The sequence below is a fragment of the Bos javanicus genome, chromosome 7 (assembly GCF_032452875.1).
Source record: "Bos javanicus breed banteng chromosome 7, ARS-OSU_banteng_1.0, whole genome shotgun sequence".
NCBI classification, from domain to species: Eukaryota; Metazoa; Chordata; class Mammalia; order Artiodactyla; family Bovidae; genus Bos; species Bos javanicus.
Window position 1 is genome coordinate 14634513 of NC_083874.1, and position 18177 is coordinate 14652689.

An 18177-nucleotide genomic window follows, 5' to 3' on the forward strand; every position below is an offset into this window, starting at 1 on the left:
GGTATAAACAGAAGCAGCTAGGGGCCAGAGCAAAGACAAATGTCCTGGCCCAGGAAAGTGATGATGGGCAGGCTGGCCAAGGAAGGGGTATGAAGCAGACAGATTATTCTTGAATAGATTTGATTGCTCTGAGGTACCAAGGGAAGAACAGAGCGAGGAAGACCCCACAACTTTTGGGGATGTGCAGTGCTGCTCGGTTGGCCTGTTTCTAGACCAGCCCTCGCAGTGTCATGTCTGTGAGGGGCACAGATCATGGTCTGTCTGGGTCACGGCAGTGTCCCTTAGCTCTGGCAGCAGGACCAGGCACACAAAGGTGGTCTCTCTAATTTCCTGTCTCCCACCTTTCTGAGGTATCTGTCTCTCTTGTCAGGAATTTCCTGGGTCTCCTTATTCCTCTCGACGCCCCCCCTCAATGTCATCTCAGCCCACTGACCCCTCTTCCCTCCCACCCCTTGCAGCTTGGAGGCGGAGAATGGACCGACACCGTCGCCAGGCCGCAGCCCGCTGGACTCGCAGGCGAGCCCGGGCCTCGTGCTGCATGCTGGTGCGGCCACCAGCCAGCGCCGGGAGTCGTTTCTCTACCGCTCAGACAGCGACTATGACATGTCACCCAAGACCATGTCCCGGAACTCGTCGGTCACCAGCGAGGCGTGAGCACCTGCCATCTCCCCCCTGGCTGGCTCTTCCAGGCCTCCTGGCCCCAGCAAGGGGGGACGGGGGCTGCCCAACCCCCAGCCCACCCCATGGTCCTTGGCAAAAACTAAACAGCGCCCTTATTCCCTATTGAGGACTCAACCCCCTTATAGCATACCCACCCAGTGAGGTATGAGTGCCCACCCTGTCTCTGCCCCGCCACCTGGCCACTCTGAGCCGAGGCCCAGCCCCACCCATGTCCCTACAGTGCCCACCCACCCAACCTGCCCATGCCCACTCCTACCCCTTGGTTTCAGGGGCCTGGCCCCACCTTATCCCATCTCTCCAGCAAGGGAACCCCACTTGAGCCCCTCCTGGCTACCACTTCCAGAGGATCCACCTCGGCTGACCCTCTTCTTCCTCCCCATGTCTAGGCTTCCCTAAACCAGCCCCTATAGTGGTGTGTGGAGAAGGAAATGGCAACCCACTCCAGTATTCCTGCCTGGGAAATCTCATGGACAGAGAAGCCCAGCGGGCTACAGTCCATGGGGTCGCAGAGAGTCGGACACGACTGAAGCAACTAAGCAACAATAGCATAGAGGTGTGAGCACCCCCATCTCCTCAGCCCTCTTCCTCTACTGAATCCTCCAGTCCTGTCCCGACCCAGTGAGGCATCTGTATCACCCCTTCCCCCCAGCTCCTGTCCTCCACCCCCTCCCCACTACTAGTTTCTCCAAGCTCAGCCTCTGAGGTGTGTTCACCACCCTCCTTTTGTCTCTGCGCCACCTCACCTTGCCCCACCTGAACCCTTCTCCCTGACCGTTTCCTTCAGAACAAGCCCCTGCAGCGTAACCATCCTTGTGAGGTATAAGCACCCCTCCCCCACCCCACAGAGCCCCCTTCCTGTCCACCAGCCTCCCAGGGCCCAGTCCCCCACAGAGTGACACCCTAGTGACTTGCTTTTCTGGTAGCCCCAGCCCCTGTCCACCCCAGACCCTTGGGAGCCCCACTGTGAGGACCCCTGACCTACCCCTGTCCTTGCAGGCATGCAGAGGACCTCATCGTCACGCCGTTTGCCCAGGTAAGACCCCCTCCCCTAAGAAGGGAAGGGGCTCTGACTCTCCCCTACACTTGGGGACAGGGGCCCAGCCCCAGCTCCTCGCTCTGGGTGGGCCCCTCTCCTCACCCTGGCTCCCCCACCCAGGTGCTGGCCAGTCTCCGGAGCGTTCGCAGCAACTTCTCCCTCCTGACCAATGTGCCCATTCCCAGCAACAAGTAAGTGGAGGCTGGGCCCCAGGGCCTGTGATCATGAGGCTCAACACACCTGGGTCCAACTCTCACAGCTGCTGTGTGACCTCAGGCAGGCACTTGACCTCTCTGAGCCTCTGTTTAGCCAACAGCTGCCACTGAGCCAGTAAACCATTGTGATTCAAATTCTTAAGTCGGGGAAACTTTTATAAACAAAGATGGAGGGGTATGGACACTCAAGGCTGCGGTCATGAGTGGTCAGCCACCCCAGCCTCTGAGCCACTCCTGGCAGTGATGCCAGCTTGCCAGGCAATTAGCCGTCTGTGTTGCCTCTGTCAACTGGAAACCGCTGTAAGAAGTTGAGAAGGTGATGTATAGAAAGTGCTAGAATACTGCCCAGCACATAGTAAGTGCTCACTGAATAGAAGTAGTTCTTATTTGGGGGCAGGGGTGAGGCTGAGAGCTGCTGGTTCCTCTGGGAGCCCTGGGGGGCGGGGGGTGGGGGTAGAGTTATCCTGGGGTTCAAGGAACTCGGGGGAGGGATGGTCAGGGAAGCAGGGACTTTGGAGACACAGGGTCTGACCCAACCAGCCATATAGTCTTGAGGAAGCTGGCTCCACCTTCGTGAACCTCAGTTTCCTCATCTGTAAAATGGGTTTTTGTGAGGCTCTGTGAGAGGCAGCGGGCAGAGTAAATGGCAGCATGCCTGGGACACACAGAGAGGGCTCATAAAAAGGAAAGTCAGAACTCTTCATGGAGAGGGAGGCAGAGATACGGGGAGGGCCAGGCTGAGGTTGGGGCCCGATTTTTTGCAGGCGGTCCCCGCTGGGCGGCCCAACCCCCGTCTGCAAGGCCACGCTATCAGGTAACCAAGCCCAAGGGCATGAGAAAGGCCCCTCGTGGTGCCCCAGTGCGGGGTCCCTCGCCCCCTTTCCCAGCGCCCTACTCATCAGACGGGCCCCCATCACCTCTGGGGGTCTCCATGCGAACCCTCGCAGTCACCGCCCCGGCTGCCCCTTCCCCAGAGGAGACGTGTCAGCAGTTGGCCCGAGAGACACTGGAGGAGCTGGACTGGTGTCTGGAGCAGCTGGAAACCATGCAGACCTATCGCTCCGTCAGCGAGATGGCTTCCCACAAGGTGTGTAGGAGCAGCAGGGTGGAGCCAACGGCTGGGGGCGGGGTTAGCTATGGGGCGTGGCCAATGGGCGTGGTCCACCTGTGATTAGAGCCTGTGGGGTGGGGTCAGACCCTGGGTGTCCTTTATCTGACTCTGTATCTCCTGTAGACCTAGGATGTGTGTGTGTGTGGTGTGTGTTGTCTGACTTTGTATCTCCTGTAGACCTGGTGTGTGTGTGTGTGGTGTGTGTTGTCTGACTTTGTATCTCCTGTAGACCTGGTGTGTGTGTGGGGTGTGTGTGTGTTATCTGACTTTGTATCTCTTGTAGACCTGGTGTGTGTGTGTGTGTGTGTGTATGTGTGTGGTGTGTGTGTTATCTGACTTTGTATCTCCTGTAGACCTGGGATGTGTGTGTGTGTATGTGTGTATGTATGTGTGTGTGTTATCTGACTTTGTATCTCTTGTAGACCTGGGGGGTGTGTGTGTGTGTGTGTGTGTGTATCTGACTTTGTATCTCCTGTAGACCTGGTGTGTGTGTGTGTGGGGGGGGTGTGTGTGTCCCTAGGTGACCTTCTGTCCTGGGGGGAGCAGGTTGTGTTTGTATGGTTTATGAGTGTGTATCTGTGGCTATATGACTGTTTGTTGGTTACCCGATTGCAGTGCTGGGCAGGGAGGAGGGGAGGGGAGTGGGGGGTATCCCAATAAGATCCATCAGGAGTGGCATGCACAAGTGTATCTATGGAGGGCATAAGGATATGCACAGCTGACAATGTGGGGCTGTCAGTGTGGGGGGCTGTACCAGGGGGGTGTGTATGTCTAGAGATGTGAGTTAGTCCAGTTGTGAATCTGAGTGTGTATCTCCATGTGTCTGTGACTCTGTGTGTGTGTGTGTGTGCTTGCAAGGCCACAGGAGAGAGTGCAAGGCATCCATGTACAGTTGTGCTGACTGTGCACTGCACAATTCCAGGGGGCGCCATTCAGGAAGCGGGCAATGTGAATGATGCCACCTGGAGTTGTACAGCTTGGTGGGAGGATGCCTGTCAGGAAATGAATGTGCAGGTGGGGGCGTCTGTGTTGGGGGGTGCGCACACCCGTGGGTGGAGGTTTGTCTGGGAACATGTGAGTCTAGGGCAATTGTGTCCCTGAGGGTATGTGTGGAGCATCTGAGAATGTGACTGTGTGTCTGAATGTAGGTCTGCGGGTGTATTTCTGCAATGGGGTATGTGCGTGTGGAGCGTGGGTGTGAGTGTGCGTATTCCCTTATAGATTAGTCAGGGCACATTTGTGTCTGAGGCCATACGGGTATCCATGTTTGTTTACAAGTGTGTCTGTGGGTGTGTTGAGTGTGTCTGCAAGTGTGTCCAGTATCTGGGTGTTTATCCCTTAGTGCGTGTCTGCACTTCTGGTTGTGAGTCCATATTCTGGGAATGGGTGTCTAGAGGTATTTGTACCTCTGTGTGCTCTATTGTATTCCTAGAAATGTGTTGAACAACAGAATTGTGACTGTGTGTGTATGTGTTTGTGTGGTTAGCATAGGACTGAAAGCATTTGGGTGTCAGAGTGTGGTCAGGTCTGTCAAATGTCTGACTGTAGTGGTGTGGAGTGGAATTTGTGTCTGATTGTGTGTTGGTGTGTGGAGCATGTGGGTGTGTGTGTCTGTCGCTGGGTGTGTCCACGGCGAGGTGGGGGCATGCCCTCTGCCGGGTGTGTGTGCCTCCCTGCCCATCCCTGGCAACCTCACCTGGGTCCTGCCTGAGGCCCGTGGGCTCCAGTGCCCCTTTAATGCCCCCCCCACCCCCAGCACCACCTGACATTGCATGCAGCCTGCCAGTGCTGCAGTGAGCACGCACACGCACACACACAGGCGAACACACGGAGCCCAGAGCCTCCGAAGCCTCCTCCCGGGACCCTCGCCCTGCACCTTCCCCCCATGGGCAGGGGTCCCCGGCCACCTCCAGCCACTGCTGCTGCCGCAGGGGGGCCCAGCAGGGCCCACGGCAGGCAAACCATGTAACCAGGGCTGCTGCCGGGAGCGCGGAGGGGAAGGGAGCCCCCCAGCCCTGCTGGGCCGGCCTGGGCCCCTCCGCGGCTCCCCCTTCCACTGCCCAGCACCCCGCCCCCTGCCACAATAGCTGCTAACCCCGGGACTCCCCAAGCCCAGCCTCTGTGTGCGGCAGCCCTGAGCGGGGCCAAGACTCCACGATGCCCTTGGTGGATTTCTTCTGCGAGACCTGCTCCAAGCCGTGGCTGGTGGGCTGGTGGGACCAGGTAGGGGAACTCAGGGTGGAGGATGGGCAAGAGACCCAGCTCTGGCCCTCCCACCTCGCACCCTCCAGCCCCCGGTCTGGGCTTGTGTGTGCATCTGTGCACGTGTGTGGCCTGGAGATGAAGCCTGGTGACTGTGTCTCTGTGTGTGGCCCGGGGCTGGGCGTGGAAGGTGGGTGGCTGGGGGTGTGGGTCTCTCTCTGGGTGTGACCGCAGCGTGCATGTGTGTGTGTGTCTGGAGTGGTGGGGGGCTGCCTGAGGCCCGTGGGCTTGTGTGCCTGGGTCATGGACTGGGGGATGGCCCTGGCCGAGATCACATGGTTCTGATTGTGGTGGTGTGTTTTGGGCCATGTTTATGAGCCCAGAGCTGCATGATTTTTCTGGGGCATGTGACCCTGAGTTCAGTGACTGCTTTATTGTGTGTGCTCCTTGATGTGTGTGTCTGGGGGCTGTGTAGCACTGTGTAAGTGGGGGGTCTGTGACTCTGTGCGGTTGTGTGACTTTGTGGGTCCATCTTGTGTGTGGATGTGTGTCTCTCTATGGGTGCCCAGGGCCTCTAGCAGCCCTGGGAGGAGTGAGTGCCTCTCCCGATGTGGGCTGGGCAGGCTCACCCTTCCTGCCAAGAGTCCCTCCTGCCTCTCTGGACAGTCGGCTCCAGCTCAGGGGGCGCTTTGGTGGAGCTTGGGGGTGGGGAGCCGATGCCCTTTCTCCTCATGCACAATGTCACAGCGGCCACTTGTGTGAAGAGAGACGGGGAGACCCAGAGGAGCCCCCAGGGCTGGTTCTAGGCATCCCCTGTCCATCTGTGCATCTGTCCACCCCTCTGAGGTTGGGGGAGAGGGGGCTATGATGGGAACCCCCCCTCCCCTAGTGACTGAACTAGGGTTTCCTCTGCTCACCCTTCTCCCTGCCCCAGCCAAACATCTTCACCCAGAATTTCAGGACTGCATTCCTTCCTTTCAAACCAGGCTGAGGGCTGCGGGGCCAGGACCCTGGCGTGTGGGGTCCCTGTCTGGGAAGACCTGGGCCAGGGGTAGGTCTGGGAAGTCAGGGGTTAAGGGGCCCACGGCCTGCCCCCTTTTCCCCAGCTCAGCAGCTGGTTGGAGGGGGAGTTGCTAAGGAGACTCCCATCACCATGGTGACGGGATTCTCCTGACACCCCATTGGCTCCCTGTTAAGCAGGAGCCCCTCCCTTCCACAGGTGCCCCTCTGACTCCTCCTTGGGGGCAGAAAGAGGGAGTATGGTGAGAGGAAGCCCCCTTCCTCAGAGAGGGAGGGCTGCACTCCCCAAGCCTGGGGACCCCCATCGAGAGTTGGGAGGAGAGGAAGGACTGACCCCTCCCCTCTCACAGCCTGCTGAGGGCTGTGCTGGCTGAGCAGAGAAGTGAGAGGGGCTCCTGGGTTCTTCAGAGGTTTCTTGGGAAGGCCTGACCTTACCCCCCCAACCCCTGCCATCACCCCATCATGCCTTCCTTCTTGCCTCCTTCACCTTAGTTCAAGAGGATGCTAAACCGTGAACTCACACACCTGTCAGAGATGAGCAGGTCAGGAAACCAGGTCTCTGAGTACATCTCCACCACATTCCTGGGTGAGTGAAGGGCAGCACTGTGTGTGTGTGTGACAGGGGGGATGCATAACTGGACTGTTGGGGGGCACCCCAGACCCTGAGTCTTGTTGCACACATTTGCCCAAGGGACCCTGACTCACCTCCCCAAAGGTCAAAGTCACCACGTCAAAAGTTCCTACACTCTGATACCCTCCAATTTAGTGAGACCCCCGACTCCTGTAGAACCCCTACTTTAAAGCTGCAAAGTCCCTCCAAATTCAGTGGGACCCCATTGGAACTCAAACTCAAGGACCCCAAGAAACCCCCAAACTCAAATAGAACTCAAAGTCTCCCAAAATTCAGTAGAATCTCCAACCTTGAATTTCCTTGCCCCAAACTCAGAAGACCCCTCAAACTCAAGAGAGATGCCCGGACTCAGTGGAATTCTCAAATATAAGGGAATTCCTGCCCTTAAAAGCCCATAAAGACCCCCAAACCTTTAAAAAAAACCTCCAAGCTGAAATCTCCCCAATTCAATAGAATGCCCAAACTTGGTACAATACCTCCAAATTCAGTAGACCCCCAAACTTTAGATACCCAAATTCAATAGGATTCTCTTGCTTAGCTTAAACCTATACAGTGATTCCCCAAACTCTGGAGAATTCCTTAACTCAGAAACTTAAAGGTAGAATACCTCAGATTCACTGGAACCCTTCAGCTCACAATGACCTCCAAGGTCAGCCTTCCCCTCATCCTGAAGCCAAGAGCCTTAACTGAGACTATCCCTGACAAAGTCAGGGTAATTTCACCTTCAGAATTGATCACCAAAGTTCCCCAATTCAGGTTACCTGCCCCCCCAGCCAAGCTGGAAAGAAGGTTTCAAACATTCCCACCATTGAGTGTGTGATGTGCCTGAATGCTGAAGACCCAGCCAATAAGAGCACAGCATGCAAATGAGCCCTCTTGGGCCCTGTCATTGACTGGTGGGACCCAGGTCACAATGGGTGGCCCTGGCTGGACTCTGGAAGGCCTAAAGAGCTCAGGAAAAGAGACTTCTGGGGCTGGCCCCCAGACAGGCTGATGTCCAGGGGGTAGGGGTGGGCCCATGGAGCCAGAGACCACCCTTCCTTCCCGCCTCCCAGCGCTGTCCACCCCAACCAGTCCTCTGGGTCACCGCGGGCCTGTCTTCCCAGCCCGAGAAGGGTCCTTGCCTATCCGAGGCAGGCAGAAGCCCTCTCTAGCGCCCCGACCCTGCCTCCTGACTTCGCATGCCACCCCCTCGCCAAACTTGGTGATTGGACTGGGGCTACCCCACAGCTCTCCTCTGGCCCTGGGGTCCCCACTCCAGCCCACCACCTCCCAGAAGAATTCCTACCTCCGCTCTGGTTTCCAGTCTATAAGCAACCAACAGCATGACACCAGGACTAGGTCTGACCTCCTGGGTGAGAATTTTCAGGGCCTGAGGGGTAAGGCAGGCACGGTCTGAGAGCCAGATGAAGGAGCTTCAGTGGGGTAACCATGCTTGCCTCTCCTCTGTCTTCCGCAGACAAGCGGAATGAAGTGGAGATCCCATCACCCACGATCAAAGATCGGGAGAAACAGCAAGCGCCACGGCAGAGACCTTGCCAGCAGCCCCCGGCCCCTGGGCCACAGCTTCAGCCCATGTCTCAGATAACCGGAGTGAAGAAGCTGATGCATAGCAGCAGCCTCAACGATTCCAGCATGCCCCGCTTTGGTGTGAAGACTGATCAAGAGGAACTCCTAGCCCAAGTGGGTGGGGCCTCAGCGGGGGCGGGGCTGGAGAGGGAGGGGCAGGGTTCTGGGGGCGGGGGCAGTGAAGGACTGGGCTTTGGGTCAGATTGAGATGAGGATTGCGGTATACCTGCCCTTTGAGACTCTCAGGAAAGGCGGAGTGAAGGAACCAGTATGCGCTGTGTGCCTGTCCATGGGATTCTCCAGGCAAGAATACTAGAGTGGGTTGCCATGCCCTCCTCCAGGGGGTCTTCCTCACCCAGGGATCAAACCCGAATCTCCTGCATTGATAAGTGAGCTCTTTACCACTAGTGCTTTCTGGGAAGTCCAGGAAGCAGTTTAGGAAGGAGCTAATGAGCAAAGAGGCGGGTGGTCTCAGCTGGAGTCAACGTATGAACAGCACCACTGAGTTGAACCACCTTGAGGCAAGCCTGCTGGCCTATTTTTTTTTAATTAGTTAATTTTTGGCTGCACTGAGTTTTCGTTGCTGTGCACTGGCTTTCTCTAGTTGCAGTGGGGGCTACTCTTTGTTGCAGTACATGGGCTTCTCTTGCAGTAGCTTCTATTGTTACAGAGCACAGGCTCTAGGCACACAGGCTTCAGGAGTTGTGACATGTGGGCTCAGCAGTTGTGGCACATGGGTTCAGTAGTTGCAGATCTCGGACTCTAGAGCACTGTCTCTGCAGTTGTGGCTCACAGGCTTAGTTGCTCCATGGCAGGTGGGATCTTCCCAGACCAGGGATCGAACCAGGATTGGCAGCAGACTCTTATCCACTGTACCACCAGGAAAGTCTTGTGCTGGCTGCACTGACCTTTTGTCATTGACTGGAGGCTGTCCCCAGGGTGAATGCCCTCACCCCCTCTACATAGCTCTAGTACAGAAAGAGCAGTTTTGTGAAGTTTTTTTTTTTTTTTTTGGCCACACCACACAGCATGTGGGATCTTCGTGTTCCCCCCAGAGCAGATTTTTGAGAAAGGACAGCTGTGAGAATGTGTAACAGCTCCAGCAGCTGGGGGATGGACATGCTTACCAGTGGAAGGAATCTGCACAGAATCCAACAGCATCCACTACAGACCAAACCCGGATTCACCTCCTGGCTTTTCTGTGAAATCTTAGGCCAGAGGACTCCCACATTGATTTGTACAATGGACTCGACACAAGCTCAGCGGCTCACTCAGCTGACTTTTCTTGTAACCCTCCATGTGCCAGCAATGGCCAGTGCTATATGCAGTTACCCAGTGTTGATTAAGCACTTACTGTGTACTGGCACTTTTTTTTTGGCCATGCAGTAGGGCATGAGGGATCTTAGTTCCCTGATTGAACTAAGGGATTGAACCCACACTCCCAGCAGTGGAAGTGCAAAATCCACTGGACCACCAGCGAAGCCCCTGGCACTGTTCTGAATTCTGCAAAGACATGAAAAACTAGCCCATGTTCCTTTCCTCCCGGTGCCCAAGAGCAGTTTAACTGAAGCTGAACCGTGCTTTTGGGTCAGCCACACTGAGTTCACATCCCAGCCTTGCTGCTTGTGAGATGTAAGGTCTTAGGTGAGTCTTGTCACTGCTTGGAGTTTGGATTCCTTCACCTGCTATGTGAAATCAAGCACTTAGTGCAGTGCTGGGTAGCTTATAGGCACTCAATAGACACTGGGGTTGCTTTGTTATTTTCTGGCCCAGTAGGACCTGGGTGGTAAATTCTATACTGCTGACCACATCACCCACTGGTTGAGTGATAATGGTCCCACTATGCAGACTAGGGTTCTGAACACCTGGCTCATATGGTAAAGCATCTGCCTACAACACAGGAAACCGGGTTCAATCCCTGGGTGGGAAAGATCCCCTGGAGAAGGGAAGGGCTACCCACTCCAGTAGGCTTGCCCGGAGAATTCCATGGACAGAGGAGCCTGGCTGGCTACATACAGTCCATGGGGTCGCAAAGAGTTGGCCAAGACAGAGCAACTAACACCTCTGAACTCCTAGAAGAGAGTCTAGAGGGTCCTGGCCTCAGGGGCTCCTGACCTGTGGCCTCCGTCTCCACCAGGAACTGGAAAACCTGAACAAGTGGGGCCTGAACATCTTTCGCGTGTCAGATTACGCTGGGGGGCGTTCCCTCAGCTGTATCATGTACACAATATTCCAGGTACGGTGAGATTCCTGGTAGGGCGGGCTGAGTGGGGCCAGCTGCGAGGGAGAGGGAGGAGTGAGGAGCTGAGGGCCAGGGAGGGCCACCATCCCCCGACCTCTGCCCGCAGGAGCGGGACCTGCTGAAGAAGTTCCGCATCCCAGTGGACACTATGGTGACATACATGCTGACCCTAGAGGACCACTACCACCCGGATGTGGCTTACCACAACAGCCTGCACGCAGCCGATGTGCTGCAGTCCACCCATGTGCTGCTGGCCACACCTGCGTTGGATGTGAGCACCACCTGGGCACCCCGTCTCTCCAGCCTCCCCTCCCCCCCTGCCCATCTTGAATCTCCTGTTTATCTCTCTGACCCTGAGTCCCTGACCTCCCATCTCTCTTTGACCCTGTTCCTCTCTCTCCTGACCCCCATCTTTCTTGACTCTCTCATTTCTCTTTTACCCTCTCTCTGACTCCCGATCTTTCTAACCCCTGCCTTTCTCTGACCCCCTTGCTCCGCCCCTAGGCCGTGTTTACGGACCTGGAGATTCTCGCTGCCCTCTTCGCGGCTGCCATCCACGACGTGGACCACCCTGGAGTCTCCAATCAGTTCCTCATTAATACCAGTGAGCGGCCCTCTGTGAGGGCGGGGCCTGCTGGGCTGGAGGTGGGGCCCGCTGGGTTGGGGGCGGGGCCTACGCTGGCCTCTCCCAGCGTGGGGCATCCTGGGTGGGTCGTCTCTTCTGACTGCCCCAACCTGACCTGGGACCCAGATTCAGAACTGGCGCTCATGTACAACGACGAGTCGGTGCTGGAAAATCACCACCTGGCCGTGGGCTTCAAGCTGCTGCAGGAAGACAACTGTGACATCTTCCAGAACCTCGGCAAGCGCCAGCGGCAGAGCCTGCGCAAGATGGTCATCGACATGGTGGGCGGGGCGAGGGGCGGGGACAGTGCGGAAGGTCGCCTTTGGGCCTAGGGGAATTTGGGGAGGGTCTGGTCTGAGTCTGGGATAGACAGGCCCCGAGTAGGAGAATCGTCCTTTGGGAGGAGGTTGTGGGGGTTGGATTTTTTTTTTTTTTTGCCCCACTCCCTGCATGTGGAATCTTAGTTCCTTGACCGGGAATCAAATCTGTGCCCCCTTCAGTGGAAGCTAAAGGGGTGTCCTAACCACTGGTCTGCCAGGGAATTCCACAGGGGCTGATTGTGCTCAGTGAAAACTTAGGGTTGGGTGGGTACAGAGGGTGGCCAGGCTTTGAGGGCCCCCATGACAAGTCCTTGCCCACAGGTGCTGGCCACGGATATGTCCAAGCACATGACCCTCCTGGCTGACCTGAAGACCATGGTGGAGACTAAGAAAGTGACCAGCTCGGGAGTCCTCTTGCTGGATAACTATTCCGACCGCATCCAGGTGCCCCCCATACAGACCATATAAGGACTCTTTCCCTCCCTTCCTCCCTTAGGTCTGGGTTGCTGCCCCTCACTCTAACCCCCAGCTCCCAGGTTGCCCATCTTCTTTGTCTTTTCTCTCCTCTGCCACCTAACCCTTTCCAACTCCCGTCTCCCCCATCTCACTCAATTCCCTCTTCCCTTTCTTTTTTTAACATAGTGTGTGTTTTTTTTAATTATTTGTTTATGGCCGTGATGGGTCTTCATTGCTGTGCAGGTTTTTCTCTAGTTGTGGCAAGTGAGAACCACTCTCTAGTTGCGATGCACAGACTTCTCATTGTGGTGGCTTCTCCTGTTGCAGAGCACAGGCTCTAGGGTGCGTGGGCTTCAGTAGTTCCTGTGGCATGTGGGCTCAGTAGTTGAGGCTCCTGAGCTCTGGAGCACAGGCTTAGTAGTTGTGACGCACGGGCTCAGTTGCCCTTCAGTATGTAGGTAGGGTCTTCCCGGACCAGGGATCAAACCTGTGTCTTGTGCACTGGCAGGAGAATTCTTGACCACTGAGCCACCAGAGAAGCCCCCTTTTCCCTTTCTTCATCAAGCCCTGTCTCCATTCCTCCCACACCTCTGTGTCCCCCACTGCCTCTTTTCCCTTCCCTCCTTCTGCCCTTTGCTCATCACTCACCTCTCATCTCTCCCCTTCTCTCCTCCACTCATCTCCCTTTTCCCTCACCTCCTCTTCCTCCCTCCATCTCCCCCCTTACCCACCACCCCCCTGCCCCACCGTCCCCTACTCTCTTTCCAAAGGGAAAGTAAGAAAGCCTGGGGCCTGAAACTGGGTCGGGGGCCATGGCCTCTAAAGGTCCCCCCACCCCACGCAGGTTCTACGGAACATGGTGCACTGCGCAGACCTTAGCAACCCCACCAAGCCGCTGGAGCTTTACCGCCAGTGGACCGACCGCATCATGGCCGAGTTCTTCCAGCAGGGCGACCGTGAACGTGAGCGAGGCATGGAGATCAGTCCCATGTGCGACAAGCACACAGCCTCAGTGGAGAAGTCTCAGGTAGAGTCTCGGGGTGTTGGAAGGGAGCAGGGAAAGGCCCCCTACCTCACATCCTGGCCTCGAGCCCCAAGGCCCCCAGGAGGCCCTAAGCTGCCCATCCACAATGTCAAGTTTTTCTTTGTTTTTTCCTTCTCTATCATGATGAGAAATAGATAACACTTCCTGCTCCACAGAACAACTGAACTGAGCCTCCAACTCCTTAATTTGTAGATTTGCGCCCAGACAGTTCTAACTCTTTGTTGCAACTGCCATAACATCTGTAATATTCGTCTGACCGTTAGTTACAGACCTCATGTCCATTCAGCCTCTTGGTTTCCCTGTGATCTGGCCACTCATTTTGGGCCTGAGTTTTGGTGGATTTTTTTTTTTTTCTTTTTGTCACATGGGTCTTCATTGCTGCTTGTAGGCTTTCTCTAGTTGCAATGAGCAGAGGCTACCCTTCATTGTAGTGTCTGGGCTTCTCATTATGGTGGCTTCTCTTGTTGCGGAGCCCGAGTTTTAGGTGCGTGGGCTTCAGTAATTGCAGCACACAGGCTCAGTAGTTGTGGCTCTTGGGCCCTAGAGCCATGGACTCAGAAGCTATGGTGCACCAGCTTATTTGCTCCATGGCATATGGAATCTTCCCAGACCAGGGATCGAATCCATATCCCCTGCATTGGCAGGCAGATTCTTATCCGCTGCGCCACCAGGAAGTCCTGATGGATTTTGAAATGAAGTGAAATGACTCAGCTTTGTCATCTGCCTGTTTAACAAAAGGGACAGAAACACGGTCATGTGAGAGACAACACTTTGCAGACTTCCCTGGAGGTCTAGTGGTTAAGATTCCATTCTCCCAATGCAGGGGGGATGGGTTCCATCCCTGGTCAGAGGACTAGGAACCCACATGCTGCACAGCTGGCCTAAAAAAAAGGATAAAGCTTTTGAGCATGAGAGTTTCTCACTCTCCCTGCTTCTAGCCTCTTCCCTGGTGAGATCTCCTCTTCCTGTCTTGGTGTGTGTATGTTTCCCATGCAGGGTTACCCAGCCTCAGCACTACTGAAGTTTGGGGATGGCTCATTCTCTGTGGTGGGCCCACCCTCTACATTGTAAGGTGTTGAGCAGTATCCTTGGCCTCCACCCACGGGATGCAAGGAATACTCTCCCTTTCCTGTGGTAATAACCAAAACTGTGTCCAGACACTTCCAAATGTCCCCTGGTCATCCACATAGCCCCCTAACCCCTGATGAAAACCAGATTTATTTGTTCTGTTACACGTTTATATTCACAGGTAACTTAATAGGAATAGTTTGTGGGCTTAGCTTTGTTAAAAGTATAAATTGTATCAGTATATACTTATTTTTACATAGCTTACCTTTTCTTCCCAACAGTGACTTGGAAATCTATCCACCTTATTACACATGGATTAAGCTCATCCTTTTTCCCTGCTGTGTGGTATCCCCATGGGCTTCCCAGGTGGCTCAGTGGTAAAGAATCCACATGCCAATGCAGGAGACAAGGGTTTGATCCCTGGGTTGGGAAGATCCCTTGGAGAAGGAAATGGCAACCCACTCCAATATTCTTGCTGGGAAAAACCCATGAACAGAGGAGCGTGGCTGGCTACAGTCCATGGGATATCAAAGAGTTGTACACAATTTAGCAACTGAGAACGCATGCATTCTGGGAACTAAAATCCTGCAAGCCACACAGAGAGGCAAAAAAAAAAGGGCGGGGGGCTTTCATGAATATCTGTGATTTACCACCATTTTTAAAAAGTAATTCCCGACTGATGTATATATAGAGGTGTTTCCAGTTTTTGTTTACATCTCATATGTGATTTTTCCCCCTCTTACTTACACAAGAGTTTTTCCAGGGATGGATCTGGAGAAGCAAACTTGCTAGGTCAGATGGTATCAGTATCTCTTATTTTTATTTAGTTTTTGCTGCACTGCGTGACATGCAGGATCTCAGTTCCCAGATCAGGGATCGAACCCTGTCCACCTGTCGTGGAAGTGCAGAGTCCTAACCTTACCTGGATGGCCAGGGAAGTCCCCTGCATTAGCATCTTTTAAATTTTATCAGATCCCGCAGCATGGTGGTGCCATCTGTGGTTTCTGCTTCCTTTCTGCTCCCTCAGGTGGGTTTCATTGACTATATCGTACACCCGCTGTGGGAGACGTGGGCTGACTTGGTCCACCCAGATGCCCAAGAGATCCTGGACACTCTGGAAGACAACCGGGACTGGTACTACAGCGCCATTCGGCAGAGCCCCTCGCCACCCCCCGAGGAGGAGCCTGGGGGACCGGGCCACCCCCCACCACCTGATAAGTTCCAGTTCGAGCTGACGCTGGACGAGGAAGAGGAGGAGGAGGTGTGCACTGCCCCGGGTGCGGTTGCAATTCAGGAATTGTACATGGCCCAGGATGCCTCCCCACCTGAAGACCCTTTGGAAGTTGATGGCCAGGATCCATCTGCGGAGGTGGAGATAGAGGAAATGTACTTGACCCGGCAAGTGGACTCCACAGGTAGTGTGGCAGCTGGCCAGGACGTGTCCGTGCCCCAAGGCGCGTCCGTGGATGTCTGTGTGGGCTGCCGCAACATCCCTGCCCTGTCTCCTAATAGCCTTGCTCCACTTGCCTTGAGGACACCGCCCCCTCCAGAGGACGACCCGGGCCTTCTGGGCCTCCCCTCCATGGCAGCCGAGGTGGGGGCCCAAAAAGAGCATCAGGCTGCCAAGAGGGCATGCTGTGCCTGCACGGGGACAGCCGGCGAGGATCCCACTCCTGGAGCGCTTCCAGCTCCCGGAGCTTGGGGGTCAGCTGGTGGCCCTACCTGAGTGTCAGCCCCTGTACCCGGTTGGCCTCCGTGCCACCCGCCACCGCCACCACCATCACCCCCTGACCTCCTCCACTGCCTCAAAGACTCTTGGGCCTCCTGAGAAAAAAGAAAACAGAAAAGTGGGTTTTTTTTCTCTTTTCTTTTTTTCCTCTTTCCCCCCCACCCCCACCCAGGGGCCTCTTTTTTGGAGGTGGGGGCTGGGGAACCAGGGGCTGAGGTCCCGGAAGTGATTTTATTTTTGGAATTTTAATTGTTACATTTTTAGAAAAAGAAAAAAAAAAAAAAAAAGGATGAAACACAGCAACTGTAGACGCTCCTGTTCCCGGCTCCCCTTGTCCAGGTCCAACCACTCCCACCACCGACCCTACCTCTCCAGCCCCCCACCCTCACCACCATCGCCCAGGTTCCAGGCTTAGTCTTCCGGCCTCTTGGGGCTCTTTGCCTGGTGTAGAATCTCCCTCCAGACTTCTGAATTTTGGGAGGGTCTCTAGAACCCAGCCAGGAATAGCCATTCTGGGTGGGGGCCCTAGGTGTGGGGAGGGGTCGCCCACTGTAGGGGGGGCCCCAGCTCCAGTCCTACTCTGGCTTTCTGCCCTCCCCTCCCCAGAAGTCTTCCGCCTCATTTTGCACAAACCTGGCAATACTGACTTGAGGGAGCCATGAGGCTTCAGGAGGCAAGGGGAGGGTGTCAGAGGGACGTTCACACCACCACCCTGGGATCTGAGGTTTGAGGAGGGCCTGATCCCACTGCCCTCTCCACCCGTCACCCCTTTTCTCTTCCACTCTGGGTTTCAGTTTGAATTTTCTGCGTTTGGAGAGGGGGGATGATTTGGAGCCGCCCCCCTTCCTTCCAGCTGCTTCTCCTCTTGTTTCTGCCTTAATGATTCCCACGGCCATAGGAGAGGGGGTTGCAGTGGCTCCCACTTGCACCTCAAGTGGGGCGGGGCCAGGCCCAGAGTTCCCGTCCTGGGTATGCCCCCTCCCCAGCATCCTCCTGCCCTCCCCCAACTCTTTGCCCTAGGAGGAAGCAATAACGGTGTACACCCACATCCCCTTTCTGGGCAGCCCACCCTACCCTGGCATCAGAGTCATTTCTCCTTTCATCCCCCACCTTGCCAAGCCTCCCCATCTTCCCCTAGCTGTTCCCTGGAGCAATACAACGGACAGATGCAAGGCCATTTTTCTTCAAGCCATGGGGGCACTATTTGGAAGGAAAGACCCCCACATCCCCCATCCGCTCTGCCCCTCAGCTTGGTTCTGCAGTTGGGCAGGACCGGCCTCTCTCATCTTCCTCCCCTCCGATTCTGAGCACACGGTACTGTAGCCCCCAGCTCCCCCCAGCCTTCCATCTGTCTGTCCTTCCCTGTGGGGAGTCCCACCCATTCCCACCCCCAAGATGCTGTACAGGGTTCATTTTTGTAGCGAAAGTAGTTTCAGTCCCAGCCGGCGACCGGAGGGGGCCTTTTCTTTTGGTTCTCTTTCTTTCTCTTCTTTTTTTTTTTTTTTGTACATACTGTAAGGTTGGTTTGTAAATTATTCTACAGAGGCAAAAAGGGAAAATAAACTTGCCCTTCCCCCACTGACTCAGTCAGGGGAAAGAGGGGTGGGGGGTCTCCCAGGGGGAGTCTCCATTCCTGCTGTATTATACGAACTGTACCATAGACCCCCAGAAGTGTGGACTCAGTGCTGTTTAACAGGGAGTCATGTGATCAGAGGGGGAGGTGAGGGCTGGGCAGCAGCTGCCCCTCTCCCTGTCCCCAGGGACCCAGGGGAGGGGAGCCCAGGACCACCCCCCCACCCCGGGAGCTGCTCAAGTGTTGTCTGGTTTAACGATCAATCAGTCGGTCCACTGATTGATACTCAACCCTTCGATCTTGTCTCCAATTAAACCAAGGCTTTCACCGATCTTCATGGCTGATGTGGCTTCTTTTTCCATCCTATTTCTCAAGGTGTGTCTTTTGAGTTGTCTGTCTGGGGCCAGGTAGGGATAAGGAATGGACTCAGTCCCTGCCCCTCCCTGGGCAGATAGAACTTGAGGGGGTCCTGAGAGATTGGCAAGAGGCAGCCCCCAGGCCTGAGCCAGGTCCAGACACAGGGACTGCTGTGGGTTATAAAGTGTGGGTTCAGACCACACAGTTTTTGGAGGCTAGGAAACCCAAGTAAAGAATCCACCTGCCAGTATAAGAGACAAGTGTTTGATCCCTGGGTCAGGAAGATCCCCTGAAGGA

At 55.4% G+C, this 18177-nt stretch overlaps 1 protein-coding gene and 1 long non-coding RNA gene across 8 annotated transcripts in view; one reads left to right on the top strand and one right to left on the bottom strand.

Moving 5' to 3' along the window:
* Positions 1 to 17855, top strand: part of PDE4A (phosphodiesterase 4A) — a 44457-nt gene extending 26602 nt beyond the window's left edge. For 4 of the 6 annotated variants that reach the window (XM_061422124.1, XM_061422123.1, XM_061422125.1 and 1 more), the window contains 14 exons: positions 459 to 650; positions 1678 to 1714; positions 1838 to 1908; positions 2697 to 2746; positions 2907 to 3019; positions 6758 to 6851; positions 8356 to 8579; positions 10603 to 10701; positions 10814 to 10978; positions 11212 to 11311; positions 11459 to 11613; positions 11974 to 12096; positions 12953 to 13135; positions 15249 to 17855. In XM_061422124.1, the coding sequence (XP_061278108.1) occupies positions 459 to 650; positions 1678 to 1714; positions 1838 to 1908; positions 2697 to 2746; positions 2907 to 3019; positions 6758 to 6851; positions 8356 to 8579; positions 10603 to 10701; positions 10814 to 10978; positions 11212 to 11311; positions 11459 to 11613; positions 11974 to 12096; positions 12953 to 13135; positions 15249 to 15947 (2305 nt within the window). In that variant the 3' untranslated portion in view covers positions 15948 to 17855. Of the gene's footprint in view, positions 1 to 458; positions 651 to 1677; positions 1715 to 1837; positions 1909 to 2696; positions 2747 to 2906; positions 3020 to 5183; positions 5267 to 6432; positions 6508 to 6757; positions 6852 to 8355; positions 8580 to 10602; positions 10702 to 10813; positions 10979 to 11211; positions 11312 to 11458; positions 11614 to 11973; positions 12097 to 12952; positions 13136 to 15248 lie in introns of those variants that run through there. The other 2 variants (XM_061422128.1, XM_061422129.1) reach the window with 2 other exon arrangements.
* On the bottom strand, positions 2062 to 6364 carry LOC133250664 (uncharacterized). 2 transcript variants are annotated; one of them, XR_009737372.1, is made up of 3 exons: positions 6163 to 6364; positions 2850 to 3110; positions 2062 to 2230 (listed from the first exon to the last, which is right to left on the bottom strand). It is a non-coding gene; the product is annotated as an uncharacterized LOC133250664 (long non-coding RNA). The 2 variants fall into 2 exon arrangements; XR_009737373.1 differs by having other exon boundaries at positions 2850 to 5253; positions 6163 to 6322.
* Positions 17856 to 18177: the final 322 nt, after the last annotated feature.